This window comes from Protopterus annectens, chromosome 11.part0 (genome assembly GCF_019279795.1).
Source record: "Protopterus annectens isolate FY-2018-M chromosome 11.part0, PAN1.0, whole genome shotgun sequence".
In the NCBI taxonomy this organism is placed as follows: Eukaryota; Metazoa; Chordata; order Ceratodontiformes; family Protopteridae; genus Protopterus; species Protopterus annectens.
The window spans coordinates 478225249-478243058 of record NC_056745.1 but is presented as its reverse complement, the minus strand read 5'-3'; the positions used below and the strand labels follow the sequence as shown (position 1 = coordinate 478243058).

Here is a 17810-nt window from a genome sequence, read left to right as displayed (position 1 = left end):
CCCCTTTTGATCAAGTACAAACGCTGCCAGATTTAAACTGAAGTCTGTTGATGTATATTATTCTGTGGTGGTAACATGACTTCTGGTGTTCATCCATTGTCATTAAATTTATTGTACAGGTATCCCATAAAATGGCCAGTTATATGTTAGTGTATGTAGCAAAGGAGATCTGATTCTGTCTGATAGCTTGAAAGAAGCTCAAGGCACAGAGATACAATATATTGTGTGTGGATATCCGACTAGAAAACTACATATGGGAAATAAACACGAAACTTGAAAGCAAAGTGAAACATGCAAGTTAAAAGTAAGCAGTTTTCTGCACTCGTTTTATATTTTTTGATGGTTTGCTATAAAGAGGTGCATCACATAGCATTGCTGTTTCATAGTGCTTGGTCCACCTAATTTTTCAGATGGGATGCCTTCTGTGCAGTGCCTGCACATCTTTCATGTATTCGTGTTGGTTTTCACTGGGTTCTGTAGTTTCCTCTCGAATCCCAAAAATATGACACGAGTTAATTTGTGCTCCTGCAAATTACCTGTAAGTGTGCATTCCACATGTGAGTGTTTGTGTGCATTAAGTTTCTTATGTGGAATACTCACTGAGTGCAGGGGTAGGCTTTGATTTCATGATAAAAGTTAAGTTCCTGGAGCCATGCATAAACTAACAAGAGTTTAATAGAAAATCCATAATAACAATCCAAAACATTCACAAATCCATTTTCACGTTGAGCTTTGTCAGGTTTTCATAATATATTCTAAATGTCTTTCCCGATATAGTTACAAGTAGTTACATGTCATTATACATCACTAACTAATAGTTGTATTCAGTGTTTCAACCCACTTGCCTTCTTTCTTGTTCATTAATACATGTTCTTGAAACCTTTCTGTTATTTTGAATTTTGTTTAGTGTTTGGTTTCGAATTTTGTCTAGTGTCTTCTTTGTTTTTCTGTTATAGGCTTTGATTTCCTCGTGACCCTGACTTGAATTAAGTGGGTAAAGGGAGAATAAATAAATGAAAATATTCCTGTCAAAATTTTAGTGATTCAAATTTTTTGATTTTAGAATGGTTTGACAGTAAAGGAATGCATATTAGTGTCAGAATTTGTGTTGTATTGTAGTAATGGAGATTCTTTTGTTACAGGTAATTCTTTATCTGCCATATTGGATGGAGAAGCTAGACTTACCTTTTTAAATCGAGGGGAAGACTATGTCATGACCATGCCGTATGCTCACTGTAAAGGTAAGAATTTCTGTTGCTTGTTCCCAAATGGCAAAATATACCAAGTAAATTATATTTTTATTTGAAGTTAAAGCATGTTGTTTGCGTGAAATACAAATGTCTGCTTTACATGTACTTCCTAATCACTTTGCCCAAAACTGTTGGCAATCCCATTTATTTTGCTATAGTTAGTTACTCGATTAATATAACCTTGTATGTATTCATCTTTTGTGTTATTCCTACCAGTTTGTCCCTTTCCAGTGTTTCAAAACCATTTTGTATTTGTACCTTTTTAAAGTACATTAGCCTGTAAGCAAGATCCTGGTTTGTATGCAGTGGCACAGTGCAGTGAAGTAATCTTTCTATTATTGCTGTTTTCTGAAACTGGTGTGTATATTACTTTGGTTTCATTTTGCTTAGGGTGTAGATTTCTGGACTGAGCTAATTAGTTAAGGAAAACATTAAGTGTTCTAGTAACAAAGCCGTTCATAAGCTTTCTTATTTTATCTTGATAAGATGTTGCTTAATCTAATTAAAAAAGGATGGTATATCAGATTTCATCCTTGTTATCATTGTGTGATGTTTTTTGCTAAAGCTGATCAAAATTATCGCACTGTGTCATATCTAAGGAATGTGTGACTTAAGTTTAAGATGTATGTTGGGTTTTGCCTAAAAATTCAGAAAAAGAGGTGCGACTCCAAAGCTCATACATTTGTTTGATGTCGGCAACATATGGCAAGTGTATTTGTTGAGGATTCTGCATAAACCTTGCTGACACCTGTGGAAACCTTGCTAGTTTGTGAGTAGAGAGGTGAGGCAAGAAACGTCTAAAGTCCCTCGTGAGAAGAAAAAGGAAAAAATGATGTATGTAGAGAGTGCCTTAACCAAGACTTCTGATGCATTGCATGCCTGCATGGCAGTAGATGTACAGCTTCATAAAGCTGCTCAAAAGTTAACTGTGGGTATTATCTGGGAGTACTACACTTTAGTCATGTGTAACCCTAAGGAATTATTGTATAGTAGGAGAACTGTTTGATGTGAAGTTGTTCAATCTCGCCGTTCATTCTTTACTGATGGGTTCGAAGCCGATCCATCGGCTCCGGTACGGCTGTTTGCAAAGCTCGAGGTTTACCAGTTGCTCAAGGCCAAGCCCCTTATCCCATGATGCATTGAGAATTACCTCAAATCTAGTTTGCTGCGGCACTGACCAGAGGTTCCAGTTTTGCACGAAGCAATATTTCTTCAAAAAGCGTATTTTGCAAGTTATTTCAAAAAAATTATTTCTATTGTTCCTGCTAAATAGTTGTTAGTGTAGTCTTGTGTAGCTTCTTTAAAGCTTCCCTTTTCCCGTGTGTGTTATTTAGTGTAGTTTTATTGGCCTCGTGTATTTGGCCTCATTTAAATCTTTCTGCCTTTTACATAGTTTATAAATATATATATATATATATATATATATATATATATATATATATATATATATATATAGTTAGCTTAGCGTTGGCCTTTTGTCTTTTGGGCCATTGTTTATAGGGTGTGTGTTCTCTTTACAGTTTAAAGCATAGTTCTACCTTTGGCTTTTTTCTAGGCTTATTTGTGTGGTGTGTTTTTTGAGCCTAGGTGTGATTCTTCAATATTATATATATTGAATATTTTTTCTTCTTAGGCTTAGTGTGTGTAATTCTGTTCTGTGTTTTAGCCTAAGACATTTTGATTATTGGATATGGCTGATGACAAGGATAAGCACCCAAAGTGTGGGTTTAAAAAGTGTCCAGACTGTTGGCAAAAAATGTCGGTGACTGATGGCCATGTAATGTGCGTTTAGTGCTTAGGAGCTGTCCATTTACAGGAGTCTTGCAGTATTTGTCACTCTTTTTCCTCTATGATGTTACTGGAGAGGAAAAGAAAGTTTGTCGACAGAGGCTTGTTGAAGCATCTGTTTCATGCAGCATTGAGTGACCAGGATGTGGCCAGCAAGTCCTCTAATTCCTCAGGGGACTCTAAGGAATCCCAACTGTCAAAGAAATCCAAGAAAGTGGAAGATCCTGTGACATCGGTTCCACAGACTTCACATCCGACTGTGACATCGGTTCCACAGACTTCGGATCCGACTGTCTTTTTTTTTCGGACCCGGCCCACAGCTCTGGAGACGGTATCTGAGAGGCCTCTTTCTCCACTACTTCACTCGGCACCGTCGGTGCATTCTTCTAGGTCTTCTGTCAGCCTGTCAGATTTGGATATGGACCAACTGGTGCAGAAACTTTTATGGGCACCAGGTCTTGCTAAATTGTCTGCTCCGACCCTAGCGTCAGAACCGAAGACCATTACCCCTGACTTGACTGCTCCTCCTCCGAGCCGTACTGGACCTTTGGACCCGGAGGGAGCCGACCTGTTGATCGTGGAGCCTTTGGTGCTGAGACCTGCTCCAGTGTTCTTGGTTCCATCTACTCTGATGTCCTCTGCATCGACCGGGGACTCTAGGAGCTGACACTCTCCTCTCGGGTCTGGAGAGGATAGTTGCACCAACTTGTTGGTGCCGACACTTCCTCTCAGGGCTTTGGTTCAAATAAGCTTGGCTCCTACCTCCGTCTCAGAGCCCGCGGCCTCTGTGCCGGAGGGGTTGGCGGTTCCTTCGGGTCCATCGACTCCTTCTCATCAGAGCCTCGATGCCTTTGAAGCCACGAGGAGAGAGTCTTGTCCCCCAAGACATCCTAGACTCCAGTTCTTGCTTCCTTATCCCCCAAAGCGCCTGTGTCCGCTTCTGCTTCCATCGTCCAGGCTAGGCGTAGAGACCCTGAGTCTCAGGTAGCTTCGCAGGGCTCCCCCTGCTCTTCTGAGACTTCCCCACGGCTCTCATTGAGGAAGTCCCCAGGAAGAGATTTTGCAAGAGGAGACACTTGGATTCCCCACAGGAGCTTTTAACATCTGATACTGACTTGGATAAGTCAGAAAGGTCCCCACGGTCCCCCTCTGGGGATATCTCCTTTGTGGAGATACTCGAGATCTTTAGGCAGAGGGGTGATTGGCAGTCCAAAAGCCCTACTGAGGACGAGTCAGTTCTCGTGAAGGCTTTCGGGTCTCAACCCTCCACCTCTTGGGTGTCTACGCCTTTCAATGAGCTCATGCAGCTGGTCTCTCGGAGGACGTGGGAGTCACCGGAGTCCATGGAGCCTGTTCCTCGAAGGCCTAATAAGTTTATTTCTACCCAGTAGATAAAACCTTTTTGTCCAAAGGAGTCCCTATTGATGCCATGATAGTGGCGGCGGCCACCAAAAAGGAAATGTCTGAGCCTTCCTCGCCTGTTAATCCTCGTAATAGAGAGTCTAGGATCATGGATAGAAATGGGAAATGCATGTTTAGTTCAGCGACTTTTATACTCCGTTTACTGAACTATTTGACCTATTTCACTAGGTTGCAAATAGATCTCCTTAAGGAGTTGGGAGAGGCTCTTCAAAGTACTGTAGCTGCAGGGGCCTCTGACAAAGTTTCCACCCAGCTTACTACCCTAACTTCTGTTGTGAACTCGTCCATGTGTCTCATATCATATGCAGCTGATGGGACGAGTAGAGCAGCGGGTACAGGAATTGCTCTCAGGAGACATTGCTGGATGCGCTTGTGTTCCTTCGCAGAGCCCTTTAAGTCTTCATTCGTGAACACCCCTTTTGATGGCTCATCTCGTTTTGCGCCGAAAGTGAAGGAAACTTTGACCAGGTGTGAACAGGAGGAAAAGACTCTGTCTGCTTTCGGAGTATGTTTTCCACCCCTAATCGACCTTACCCCAAAGGGGAGGAAAGATGTGGTTCAGGAACGCCAAAGTAGCCTTTCAGGACAGACGTGGTGAGCTCCCTTCTAGAGGCAGAGGAGGGGGTAATAGTGGTAGATGCCGCCGCTGTGGCAGAGGGGGTATGCAGCACTATGGTGAGAGAGATCACTTCTCTGGTCAGCCCTATCAGCGCTCCTGAAAGGAGGCCCGGCTGTCCTGCTCTGGAGGCAGTTGGAGGTTGCTTATCTTTGTACCCAGATGCCTGGCAATATATAACAAAAGACAGCTGGGTACATAGTATCATTTCCAGAGGGTATTTCATACCTTTCTCTACCCCCCACCCCCAAGGAGAATCCCGGACATTCCAGCCAGTTACAGGGAACAAGCAACTATAGAATCCACAAGTTGCTAGAAAAAAGAGTCATCCAATCAGTCCCAGCAGACCAAATAGGATTCGGAACTTACTCAAGGTTCTTTTCGGTTCCAAAGAAAACAGGGAACTGGAGACTCATTTTGGACCTCAGCAGACTCAACCAATTTGTGAAGAAAGAGAAGTTGTGGATGGTCACGTTACAGTCAGTACTTCCCTTTTTAGGGAAAGACAATTGGATGTGCTCAGTAGATGTCAAGGATGCGTACTACCACATAAAAATGGCCAGGCCATCCAGAGATCACTTGCATTTCTGGGTGGGAGCCAATCATTATCAATTTCGAGCCCTGCCCTTTGGTCTCACTGCAGCCCCCAGAGTGTTCACCAAATGCATGGCAGTGGTCACGGCTCACCTGAGGCATCTAGGATTCCAGGTGTTTCCATACCTAGAGGATTGGCTCCTTATCTCCACCACCAGAGATCAACTGATTCAGGCAAGGGAATACACTCTGACACTCTGCAATCACTTAGGCATTACAGTCAACTCAGAAAAGTCTGCCTTGTCGCCATTGCAACATATAATTTTTATAGGGGCCGAGTTAGACACTTCAACCACCACTCTAAGACTACCAATTGAGAGAGTCTTTCTCCTTCGCTAGCATGTTAGCACATTGGTATCGAAAGACAAGAGCACCAGCCGCAGAAGTTCTAAAAGTTTTGGGTTTGATGGCTGCAGCGATCCTGGCCATACCATTAGCAAGGATGCAGTTTCTTCAGTGGCTGTTGATCACTCAATGGTCTTATCAGGAACTTCCAATTAATCACACGATCTTAATTACGAACTCTTGTAAGAGAGATCTCCAGTGGTGGTTGACGTCTCTTTATATAACCATAGGACGCCCCTTTGTACTACCTCCCCCAACAGCCACTGTGACCACGGATACTTCCCTGATAGGGTGGGGGGGGGGCATTTTCAGGGGAAGACTGCCCAAGGCACATGGACGGATCAAGAGTCACATTTGCATATCAATGTTCTGGAGATGAGAGCAGTACTTCTGACATTGCAATACTTCCAGAACTCTCTTCCTCTAGGAACAATTGCAATTCAGACAGACAATATGTCAGTAGTCTGGTACTTGAACAAGCAGGGCGGAACCAAGTTTTACCCCCCCCCCTTTGCCGAGAAGCCCTCAGAGTTTGGCAGTGGGCTGTTTCCTCCCAGTGCTTTCTGTTGGCAATGCACATCCCGGGGAGATCCAACGTGATAGCAGACAAACTGAGCAGGGCACTCTTGTTGCTACACAAGTGGTCCATCAAGAAAGAGATTGCGGACTGGATTTTCCACAAATAAGGCCAGCCTTGCTGCAGTCTTTTTGCCAGCCACATCAGCACGAAATGCAGAAGCTACTTTCCCTGATTCCTCCTCCGGGAGAAGCCCCGAGAGATGCACTTGTACACAATTGGTTCCCGGGTCTCTTCTATGCATTTCCTCCTATCCCGTTGATACCCAGATTTCTACATAAAGCAAAATCCCTGGGAAGGACCATCATTCTTATAGCCCCTCATTGGCTTCGGCAGATTTGGTTCCCATTTCTTCATCATCATTTCTTGGAGGATCCATGGATTCTTGACCCAGTTCCGGACCTTTTGACACATCCGTCGGGGGACCTCCCTCCCTCCTTGCAATCACTGAAGCTGGACAGCTTGGCTGCTCCAGTTCCCCTCATAGCCAGGCTTCATAACTTTTCCAGTGAGACAAAACAGAGCCTTTTGTCTTCCCATAAGCCATCCACTAGAAGATTATATCTTAGTAAGTGGAAGAGATTTTCCATATGGGCTTCTAAGCAGAACATTGATCCTTATCAAGCCCCCTTGACGTCCATATTAGAATTCTTGACAGTGATCTTTAATAAAGGAGTGGCAGCCGCAACAGTTCAGGTTCAGTTGGCTGCTATATCTAACTTTCATCTCGGAGCTGACGGGCTAAACATAATGTCTCACAAGTTATCCAAGGCCTTTCTCAAAGGAACTTTCCATATGAGGCCTCCAGTGAAAACTCCTTATTCTCCTTGGAATCTAAACTTTATGCTGTCTCTTATAATCCCCCCCCATTTGAACCAGCATCATCCTGTGATCTCAGATTTTTGTCATGGGAAACCATATTTCTGGTAGCTATTACTTATGCCCGCAGAGTGTCAGAACTTCAAGCCTTATCTATCAGCCCTCCTTGTTTGATTTTCCATGCTGATAGAGTATCTCTTAGGACAAACCCCTCCTTTTTTCCCAAAGTTTGTTCAGAATCTAATAACCAAGTCATTGAGTTACCAGTCTTCTTCCCTAACCATTCCAATAAATTGGAGCATATGCTGCACAAAGGTGGCGTTCACAGACAGCTCAGATTTTATTTGGAAAGAACAAAAGATATCAGGAAATCAGACCAGCTCTTTGTGTCATTCTCTGAAGCCAGAAAAGGTAGACCAGTGGCTAAAACAACTCTTTCTAAATTGCTATCTGATTGTATCACGTTTGTTTATTCAGCTGCTAATATGCCCTTACTACACAAGATTAAAGCTCACTCAACCAGAGCAGTTTCTACATCTTCTGCGTTCCAAGCCAAATTGCCCCTAGATAACATTTGTGCTGCAGCCACTTGGTCTAAACCTCATACTTTTATCACTCATTCCAAAGCTGATAAGGCCTCCAGGGACAAGGCTTCTTTTGGGTCTACGGTCCTGAGGAATGTACTCCCATGAGCCACCTGAGATTGATGGTGCTAGCGTCGCTACTAATCAGTAAAGAATGAACGGTGAGGTTGAACAACTTCACATTAAGAAGTTATGTACTCACCATAACGTTCCATATGAGTTGTTCATCTTACCTTCATTCTTATGTCCCTCCCTCCTTCCCCCTCCTGGCTGAAAATTGACCTAGAGGCTGGTCTCATCCTGGTTGCACTATTCTTCTTCCTCTCCTTGGGAGGATTGCTCAGTTATATGGCTATGGTACACGCAGTAAACAAGATATGAGATAATTCTCAGTGCATCATGGGATAAGGTGCTTGGCCTCGAGCTACTGGTAAACCTCGAGCTTTGCAAACGGCTGTACCGGAGCCGATGGATCGGCTCTGAACCCATCAGTAAAGAATAAAGGTGAGATGAACAACTCACATGGAACGTTATGGTGAGTACATAACTTCTTATTATATCTGCCTACATTTGGACACCTTTGAACTTTTTTTTTTTAATTTCAAAAGTTTATGACAGCCGTCCATAGCCTGATAGCAGAGAAGACTATCTTCAGTCTGTAATACTGTCATCTAGATTTGTCTAGAGATGTAGCTACCAGAGAATCAACTGGAAGATTGGAATTTTGGTGGCCAGAGAAAAAGCTTTTTTTTTTTAAGGTGCTTTTGTTTTTAAACACCTTTATTGAATTGTCAGTTAAGACATAGGCGCACATACATTAATAGAAAAGAAAACAAACCGTATTAATATTTGTCATATTCTTGCAATGTACAATGCATGTCTTTTCTGTATTTTTAACAATTATCCACTCCAACATGATATAAATTGCTCACTTCCTGCCTTCCCTTAAACCTTACTCCTCCTCCTCCTCCTCCTCCTAAAGTTATTCTGCATGCATTGTTCCCACAAATTCCATTTATTTATATGTAATTTGCTCCTTCCCTATTATAAAGATTACACCTCCAGTTATTTTATCTCATTTACAGTATTCAGTACTTCAGTTAAAGTTGGTTTAAATTTTGATTTCAATTTTATAGTAGTTGCTTTTTTTGGTAACCAGTAGCACTAAGCTTAGTAAGGCCTTATTATGTATCGGCAGTTCAGATCATGTGCCCTTACTCAAAAGAACCATTTCCTTAGTTACAGATATTTGACCTACAGCATTTTTTAACACAGTACTCTACAAGGAATTGTTAAAATCTGCCAGTTTGTTACATTCAGAAAAAAATGTTCCCCCCTTACCTTTATGGGTTTTTTTTGAAGTCTGTGTGGAGTATAAAAATATCTATGCAAACTCTTCCGAGCAGAAATCCAAAACCTATTGGACTTTGTGATATAGTTGGGAGCCATACAAATGTCCTTCCGTTGTTCCTTTGTAAACATTTTTTGCAGTCTCTCTTTCCAATCTATTCTAAACTCTGATTTTTATATTTTTCTTGGAGTATTTTATATGCCCTACTTGTTATCCCTATTTTTAACAGCAACTTCTGTTTAGAATTGACTTAAACACTACCAGGGCTGGTCTTTCACTTAACACTCCCATCCCTTTCTCTTTGCTGATACTGCGATATCAATCCACAGTGGGAAGGCGGTCTCTAATCTGTAGTTCAAAGTTCTGTTTGGGGAAGGGGGAATATTCAGGCAGACCAGGGGGGTTGCTATGGGAGCAGCTTGTGCTCCCATATACGCTAACCTGGTCATGCTTGAATGGGAGGAACAGCATGTTTTGGATGGTATACATGATAAATCTATCATTTATTATTCCAGATTCCTTGATGACATTTATATTCTATGGAATGGGAGTCTAGACACTTTTGCCGCATTTATTAACTACATTAACAGCAGTAGTAATTTTTTAAAGTTTACTTTTGTGGCTAATGAATATGGTGTACCGTACCTTGACACTTTAATAACCACTGACGAGGACAGATTAAAATCCACCGTATACAGAAAGGACACCTTCACTAATTCTTACGTGGACTTTAACAGTTTTCACCCTATAAAAGTGAAAAGAAATATTTACAAAGGACAATGTGTAAGGGCAGTAAGAATGTGTTCAAAATACAATGACATGGTTAAGGAAATTGATTTCATTACATCTCTGTTTTTGGATAGAGGCTACGACAATGATTTGATGGTGGATACTTCTGCATATGTGATAAGTCAATGGGGAGTTAAATACAAACCATTACTTGGGTCCTGCAGTACATCAAATTCAACAGTAAACAATGAAATTACAGAACAACAAGCTATGGACCCAGTAGGAGCACATGCAACAGATATTACATATTCTAGAGCTTGTATTCTGGAATTTGGTCCTTATAGTTATCATATTAAAAACATCATTATTAAAAATTGGCATCTTTTAACCAAAGACATAGAAATAGGTGAGAAACTGGGAGTAGAACCCAAATTTGTGAACAAAATGCGTATGAACATTAAGAGAATCCTAGAAAGGGGATGTAAGTCAAAAAGCAGTGAAAATACACACACTTCGAGATGTGGGACATGCAAACAGTGTCAAAATATTTACACAAGGAGTTCAATCATATTGGGAAATGAGAATAGAACTAGAATATATCCAGTCAAGGGTAATTGTAAAACTAGGATGGTAGTATACATCGCGTTGTGTACAGTCTGCCCCTCATTTTATGTGGGCAAGACTGAAAGACTATTAAGACAGCGGATATATTCTCATTTATACAGCATAAAAAACAGATACAAAAAATGCACTTGCCAGACACATTTTAAAAGAAGGGAATGAGCATAAATTTGAATTTGCTATTATAGAAGTAATCAAGAGTAATCCCAGAGGTGGCAATATAAAGAATTCATTAGCTTATAGAGAATTATATTGGCAAGTCTTAACGGATGCTACCAGAATACCTGGTATTAATGACTATTTCACTATTAAGCCCCTCTTGATGTTGAATAACCTTTAGAGGTATACAAAGCATCATCATTTCAACAGTTAAAGCATACATATATATAAAAAATACTAACATATCAATTTTCTAATATTAATTTTCTAAATTTTCTCAAGACTTGAATTATTCTAAAGTATATATGTAATTATTTGATTATTCACAATTATTGTATTTATATTGTTATATATTTTTGAAACAATGAATTTATTATATTTGAACAAGTTTTTAATTCATATCATGTTGCTTTAAATATGGCTTCTTAGTTTTTGGCGCCTTTTGTTATTTAAAATGAAGAGCAATAAGCTGTTTCACCGTTCTGATGAAGCTAGCTTAGCCTAGTGAAAGCGCTTGACGTTTGGAACTGCTGTTTTACATTCGTATTAAATACATTTGTGGTTTTAAGCAATCCGGTGGATTTATTTTGCTATTCACTTGAGTTGTGTTTCGTACTTCTGGTGTGGATTATCTTGAGAGTATTAATATTTGTCATATTCTTGCAATGTACAATACATGTCTTTTCTGTATTTTTAACAATTATCCACTCCAACATTATATAAATTGCTCACTTCCTGCCTTCCCTTAAACCTTACTCCTCCTCCTCCTCCTCCTAAAGTTATTCTGCATGCATTGTTCCCACAAATTCCATTTATTTATATGTAATTTGCTCCTTCCCTATTATAAAGATTACACCTCCAGTTATTTTATCTCATTTACAGTATTCAGTACTTCAGTTAAAGTTGGTTTAAATTTTGAATTCAATTTTATAGTAGTTGCTTTTTTTGGTAACCAGTAGCACTAAGCTTAGTAAGGCCTTATTATGTATCGGCAGTTCAGATCATGTGCCCTTACTCAAAAGAACCATTTCCTTAGTTACAGATATTTGACCTACAGCATTTTTTAACACAGTACTCTACAAGGAATTGTTAAAATCTGCCAGTTTGTTACATTCAGAAAAAAATGTTTCCCCCTTACCTTTATGGGTTTTTTTTGAAGTCTGTGTGGAGTATAAAAATATCTATGCAAACTCTTCCGAGCAGAAATCCAAAACCTATTGGACTTTGTGATATAGTTGGGAGCCATACAAATGTCCTTCCGTTGTTCCTTTGTAAACATTTTTTGCAGTCTCTCTTTCCAATCTATTCTAAACTCTGATTTTTATATTTTTCTTGGAGTATTTTATATGCCCTACTTGTTATCCCTATTTTTAACAGCAACTTCTGTTTAGAATTGACTTAAACACTACCAGAGCTGGTCTTTCACTTAACACTCCCATCCCTTTCTCTTTGCTGATACTGCGATATCAATCCACAGTGGGAAGGCGGTCTCTAATCTGTAGTTCAAAGTTCTGTTTGGCCTTATTTCTCTCTGTTACCTTTCCCTGTTGTTATTTGGTCCAAGTACATTGGCTGTTTTGCCAGTTTTCACCATGAAATTCCAACCTCACTGAACTGCTTGCCAGTTTCCATTATCAGTATTCATAATTTCAGCCTATGCCCTACAGCAGGGTTGTGATAGTGAGGAAAAGAGTGCATTCAGACAGCAGTTGCAGGACCTACTGGCTAAACAAGACAACATGAATTGGTGTTGACAATGGGTGACTTGAAGGCACATATCGGTACAGGCAGAACAGGATATGAGGACTGCCTGGGTCCACATGGGTGGAGCAACAGGAATAAATAAGAGGCTATCCTAGACTTTTGTCTGGTAAATGGCTTGATAGTAGTCAACACATGGTTCAGAAAGAGAGACAGTCACAAGATCACATATGAGAGTAGCCAACATGCAATTCTGTTAGACTTCCTCCTAGTAAGGAAAAGGCACTATGGTAGAATCCATAATTGTAAAGTCATCCCCAGTGAAACAGTTGGCCCACAGCATAAACCACTATTTGCCACAATCAGCTGTAAACAGCGGTCAGAGAAGCCTGTAAGGTCGACAGAAACCAGGCTGAAGACCTGGAAGTTGACTGGAGAGAAAGTACAACAGTTTGAGGAATTACTCCAGGCTCAGGCACCCTAAGAAGAGGAGGAAATAGGTGGAGATGAACAACAGTGGCAGAGCCTAAAATCAGCATGTGTTAATACTAAGGAAAAGCTATGTGGTTGGGCCAGGTATGGAAATAAGGTACATAAGGAAAGCTGGTGATGGAATACAGAAGTCCTGGAAATCATCAAAATAAAGGGGGAGTGTAGAAAGAAGTGGGAGATAGAAAAGACCGACCAGGCTCGGAAGGACTAATGGTCGGCTAACAAAGAAGTTAAGAAAGAAGTCGCAGTAGCAAAGAATAGGGCATCAGAGGCACTGTACTAACTTCTGAAAAGTGACTCAGTAAGTGGCACAAGGAAACTATATCAGGTTGCAAGGCAAATACAGAAAGATAAAGAAGCTAGAAGACACCCTTTATAAAAGATACCAGCAACAACTTGCTCACCAGTCCACAGAACATCAAAGGCAGATGGCAGGAGTATTTCCAAAAGCTTCTGAATGAAGAAAACCCCACAGAAGCTGTACTGCCCCAGAAACAGCCTACAGTGAGAGAAGAAGAGGAGCCGTCCCTGGAAGAAGCACCAAGGAAAATGAAGTCAGGGAAAGCAGCAGGCTCAGATGAAGTCACAGCAGATATGATAAAGATGCTGGGTTAGATTGGGGAGAAATGGCTGCTGAGAGTACTCATAGCAGTGTGGAGAGAAAGCCATATCCCAGATGACTGGACAATAAGCATACTTGTACCAGTGTACAGGAACAAAGGGGTCATTCACAACTGTGGACAGTACAAAGGCATCAAACTCCTATCACATTGCATGAAATTTGTGGAGAGGATGATTGATAAACAGATACACAGAGTAGTACTAGAATGTAACATGGGAGATAAGCATTTCAGATTCAGATCAGGATGCAGCACAATTGACCTAATGTTTGCAGTGAGACAGATACTAGAGAAGAAGCTGGAGGTAAGAGAGACCAACTGGACATTCCTAGACTTGAAGAAAGCATATGACAAAGTCCCAAGAAAGCTGATCTGGGCAGTACTGCGGTGGTATGAAGTCCTAGAAACATCGGTAGAATTAATGAAGGCTATATACAAAGGCCCCAGTGATTCAAGTACGAATAGTGTTTGGCCTCACTGAGGGGTTCCAGTGGGAGTGGGTGTACACCAGGGTTCAGGGCTGAGCCCACTGCTGTTCATACTGTTGATGGACTACATTAGCAAACAGGTTGGAGAGGACAGATCAACAAAGTTGCTGTATGCAGACAATGTGGCATTACAGGCAGACTCTGAGCAAGAACTTCAGCAAATGATAGGAGAATGGAATGTACAACTGAAGGCACATGGGATGAAACTAAGCACAGATAAGACAGTGGTAATGGCAGCTAATTGGGGAAATCAGAAGATGCTGAGAAGTGAGTTAGAAGGGAAGATAGTGGAACAGGTAAACAGCTTCAAATATCTGGGTGGGGTGGTTGAGGAGAAGAGAAGTCTGAATAAAGAGGTCAAAGCTGTAATCAGAGAGGCTACAGCCAAATGGCATGGAGTGTCCGGTGTAGTCTATGACAGAAGAATGCCAAAGAAGCTGAAAAGTAAGGTGTACAAGACAGTGGAGCGACCAGTACTACTTTATGGTACAGAAACCTGGGCAATAAAGGCAGAACAGCTGAAGAAGCTAGAGGTGATGGAAATGAAGTGCCTGCGAAGGGTGGTAGCATGCACACTGTGGGACAGATGAAGAAATGAGGACATAAGAGCAGAAGCCAAAGTAGCTCCATTTACAGAAAAGATCAAAGTGAATAGATTACAGTGGTCTGGGCACATGTGCAGGAAAGCAGAAGACAATGGGATGAGGAAGATTTGGGACAGACAGGAAGAAGGTAAGAGGAAGTGAGAACGTCCAGCAAAGAGGTGGATGGATTGTGTGAAAGATCATCTCCGGCAGTCAGGCATGAGTGTTGAAGAAGGCAGGAGTGTGGCACTGAATCAAGAGAGATGGCAACAGTTAACACAATACTCCAACCCCATGTAGAAAATAGGGAAAAGGGGGATGATGATGATGAACTGCTTACCAGTTTATCTTTAAGATTAATTATAGTATATATTGAGTCCGACTTGGAACAAACCCAGTTTTTAGCAGAGGCCCAGGGATAAACACTCCAGACACATCTTTGAAATGTGGGAGGAAACCAAAGCACCTGGAAGAAACTCACACAAACGCAGGGAAGACATGCAGACTCCGCACAAAAGGCACTCCATTTGAGAATTGAACCTGAGAATCTCTTGCTGTGAGGTGACAACCCTACTACTGCACCACTGCGCCGTCCAAGACAAAGCTGTATGGGATGCATCTTGTCAAATATATTGGGATAGTCAGTATACTGAAGGTTTTGTGCATCTTCCTCCACACACTCTATATCCAGTTAAGCACAAGAGCATGCTGGTTTAAACAGAAAGTATGGGCACCAAATTTTAGAAATTTCTTGCCATTAAAACATATAAGATGTTTCATCTGTTCTGCATCTTCAGTATTGGCGGTCAGCTTATGACTAAGGTTTTTTGAGTAGGTAAGTACCAGGAGTGTCAGCAGAGGTCCAGACATCCAAGTCTTCCAAGACTATTCAGCTTTAGACCCCCAAAATAGACACAAAGACTTAAAAAACTAAGTATGTTCCCTCCCCCTCAACTCAGACCAGTTTAAAGAGTTCAGAAGAGGACTGGTACAGTTTTGCCTAGGTTCTCCTCGGGGCTCTCTATTAGTCTCTCTAGTCTTTAATCCCAGTACCTTCTCATTCAAAGATAAAAGGTCCCCGTTATCCTCTTGTGTTGGTGCCTTCTGATATTGGAGAGGAAGATCTGGATTACTCCCCAGAACTCTCTCCTATCCCATATATGTCTGAGTTGGGGTAGTATATCTTCTGTCTAAACTGTTGAAGAAAAAAATGTCATTTTCAAATACAGTTAGTAAAATGAAAGAATTATTTAAATGGAAGGTAAGGGAGATTTCAGAGGCACACACAAACTACTATGACCTCTTAAATCTGGATTCTCTAACCTATAATTCCTTCAGTATTTAGGATGTTAGAGTATGTGTTTAATTTAGCTTATGCTTCTCCATATTTTCAGCCACCTGTACTTAAGGATCCTGCTAGGTTGTATAAAGTACCTTATTCCCGTAAGTACCTTATTAAGAATCCCTTGGCTGACCCTGCGGTAATTTCTATGGACAAAGATGGGGACTCTTAGCCTTTGGTTTATTCTAATTCTGCCCCCAGTTAAGAAGACAGCAGGGCATTTGTTAGATATGGAAAGAAGGTGTATGCTTTTTATATTCTTTTGCTTTCAGGACAATCATCAGCCAGACACATATGGCCAAGAATCTGCTCTATATTTTCTCAGAAATGCAGCAGCTCATTTCAAGCCTTCCTGTTTCAGGCACTAAAACTTCCCATATGGTATCCTCTGCTTCACAAGTCACAAACCTTAAAATGCTTTTGTGATGCAGTTGACACTGTCTTAAGAACTGCTTCCACAGGAATGGTGATGCAAAGGCATGCCTGGGTTAGGCTTCAGAGAGTTCTGGAGGAAGTCAAATTTTAAATGCCCCATTGGGAAAAGAATTTCTTCTTAGCAGTTCCTCAGCAGAAATCCTTTAAATATTAGAGGAGAGGGGTAAGTTAATGCAGGCAGTGAAACTTCTTTTTCTTTCAATAGTCCCCAAGTACCACAGGAAATGCCCTTCTAGCCCTGGACCTTTCTTCAGGAAATCTTTCAAACCAAGCTAACAGAATTCCAGTAAACACTGATATAAAAAGAGGTGGCAAGGGGACTCTAAAATGAAAGGGAATAGAGTCCACTGGTCTTCCAATCATAAAATGAGTGCATGACTATTTCTGCACCTCCCTCAAAGTTAGCAGACAGTCTTTCTCTTTCTCTGCCATCTAGAAACAAATAACAGATTCTTTGGTGCTAAGAATAGTTCAAAAGGGCTACATATGGCATTGGGCTTCTCTTCCTTTGAAAGCAGAAATCCCTGTTCCTCCAGAAAAAAATTACGTATTTGTTCCCTCAGATTTAACAGACACACTGTCACAAGGTGTTATAGAACCTGTCCCCCTTCTCAACAGAGAAACGTCTTTTACTCAAGGATTTTTCTTGTATCAAAGAAGGATGGCACTTTGACACCAGTTTTGGATGTTTCAGTTCTGAATTCTTTTTTCATTCTACCAAAATACAAGATGTTAATTCACCATTCCCTCTTTCCTCTTCTTCCACATAATTCTTAAGTCATGCTGGACTTCAAAGATACATATTATCGTATTCCATTTTTGGGAAATCCATGTATGTTAAGATTTTGTGTCTGGGTTGCATTTTTCGGTTTGTATCCTAGTCATTTAGTCTATCTACAGCCCCACGAGTTGTCTCAAAATGCCTGGCTCTAGTTATTCCCCTCTTCAGACTTAATCTGCGTTTACCCGTACATGGGTAATTACCTTATCATTGCAGATTCCTTCCAAGACATCCACGCATCTGTTATTTTCTCCATTAACCTTTTTTCTTTTAAATAGAATTCAAATTAAACCTAAGAAAATATTTCCTAATTCAATCTCACAGGTTTACTCTATCTGGGATGCCTTCTGCCCCCCCCCATGATGGCATACCGAAAGTCGCTTTCTTCCATTTACATTTGTTAGACCTGGCTTACTGATCTAACTCCACAGCAAGAGATTTCCCCAGAATTCTAGGTTACAAGGGATCAGTATCCTCATGGCCAGAATACACAGATTCAGTGGTGACTCAAA

General features: G+C 41.0%; 1 protein-coding gene across 1 annotated transcript in view; it reads left to right on the top strand.

Moving 5' to 3' along the window:
* Positions 1-17810, top strand: part of OSBPL8 (oxysterol binding protein like 8) — a 3324100-nt gene that overhangs the window by 1659298 nt on the left and 1646992 nt on the right. Inside the window, exon 16 of the mRNA XM_044087980.1 lies at positions 1143-1241. Coding sequence (XP_043943915.1) covers positions 1143-1241 — 99 coding nt within the window. The remainder of the gene's footprint in view (positions 1-1142; positions 1242-17810) is intronic.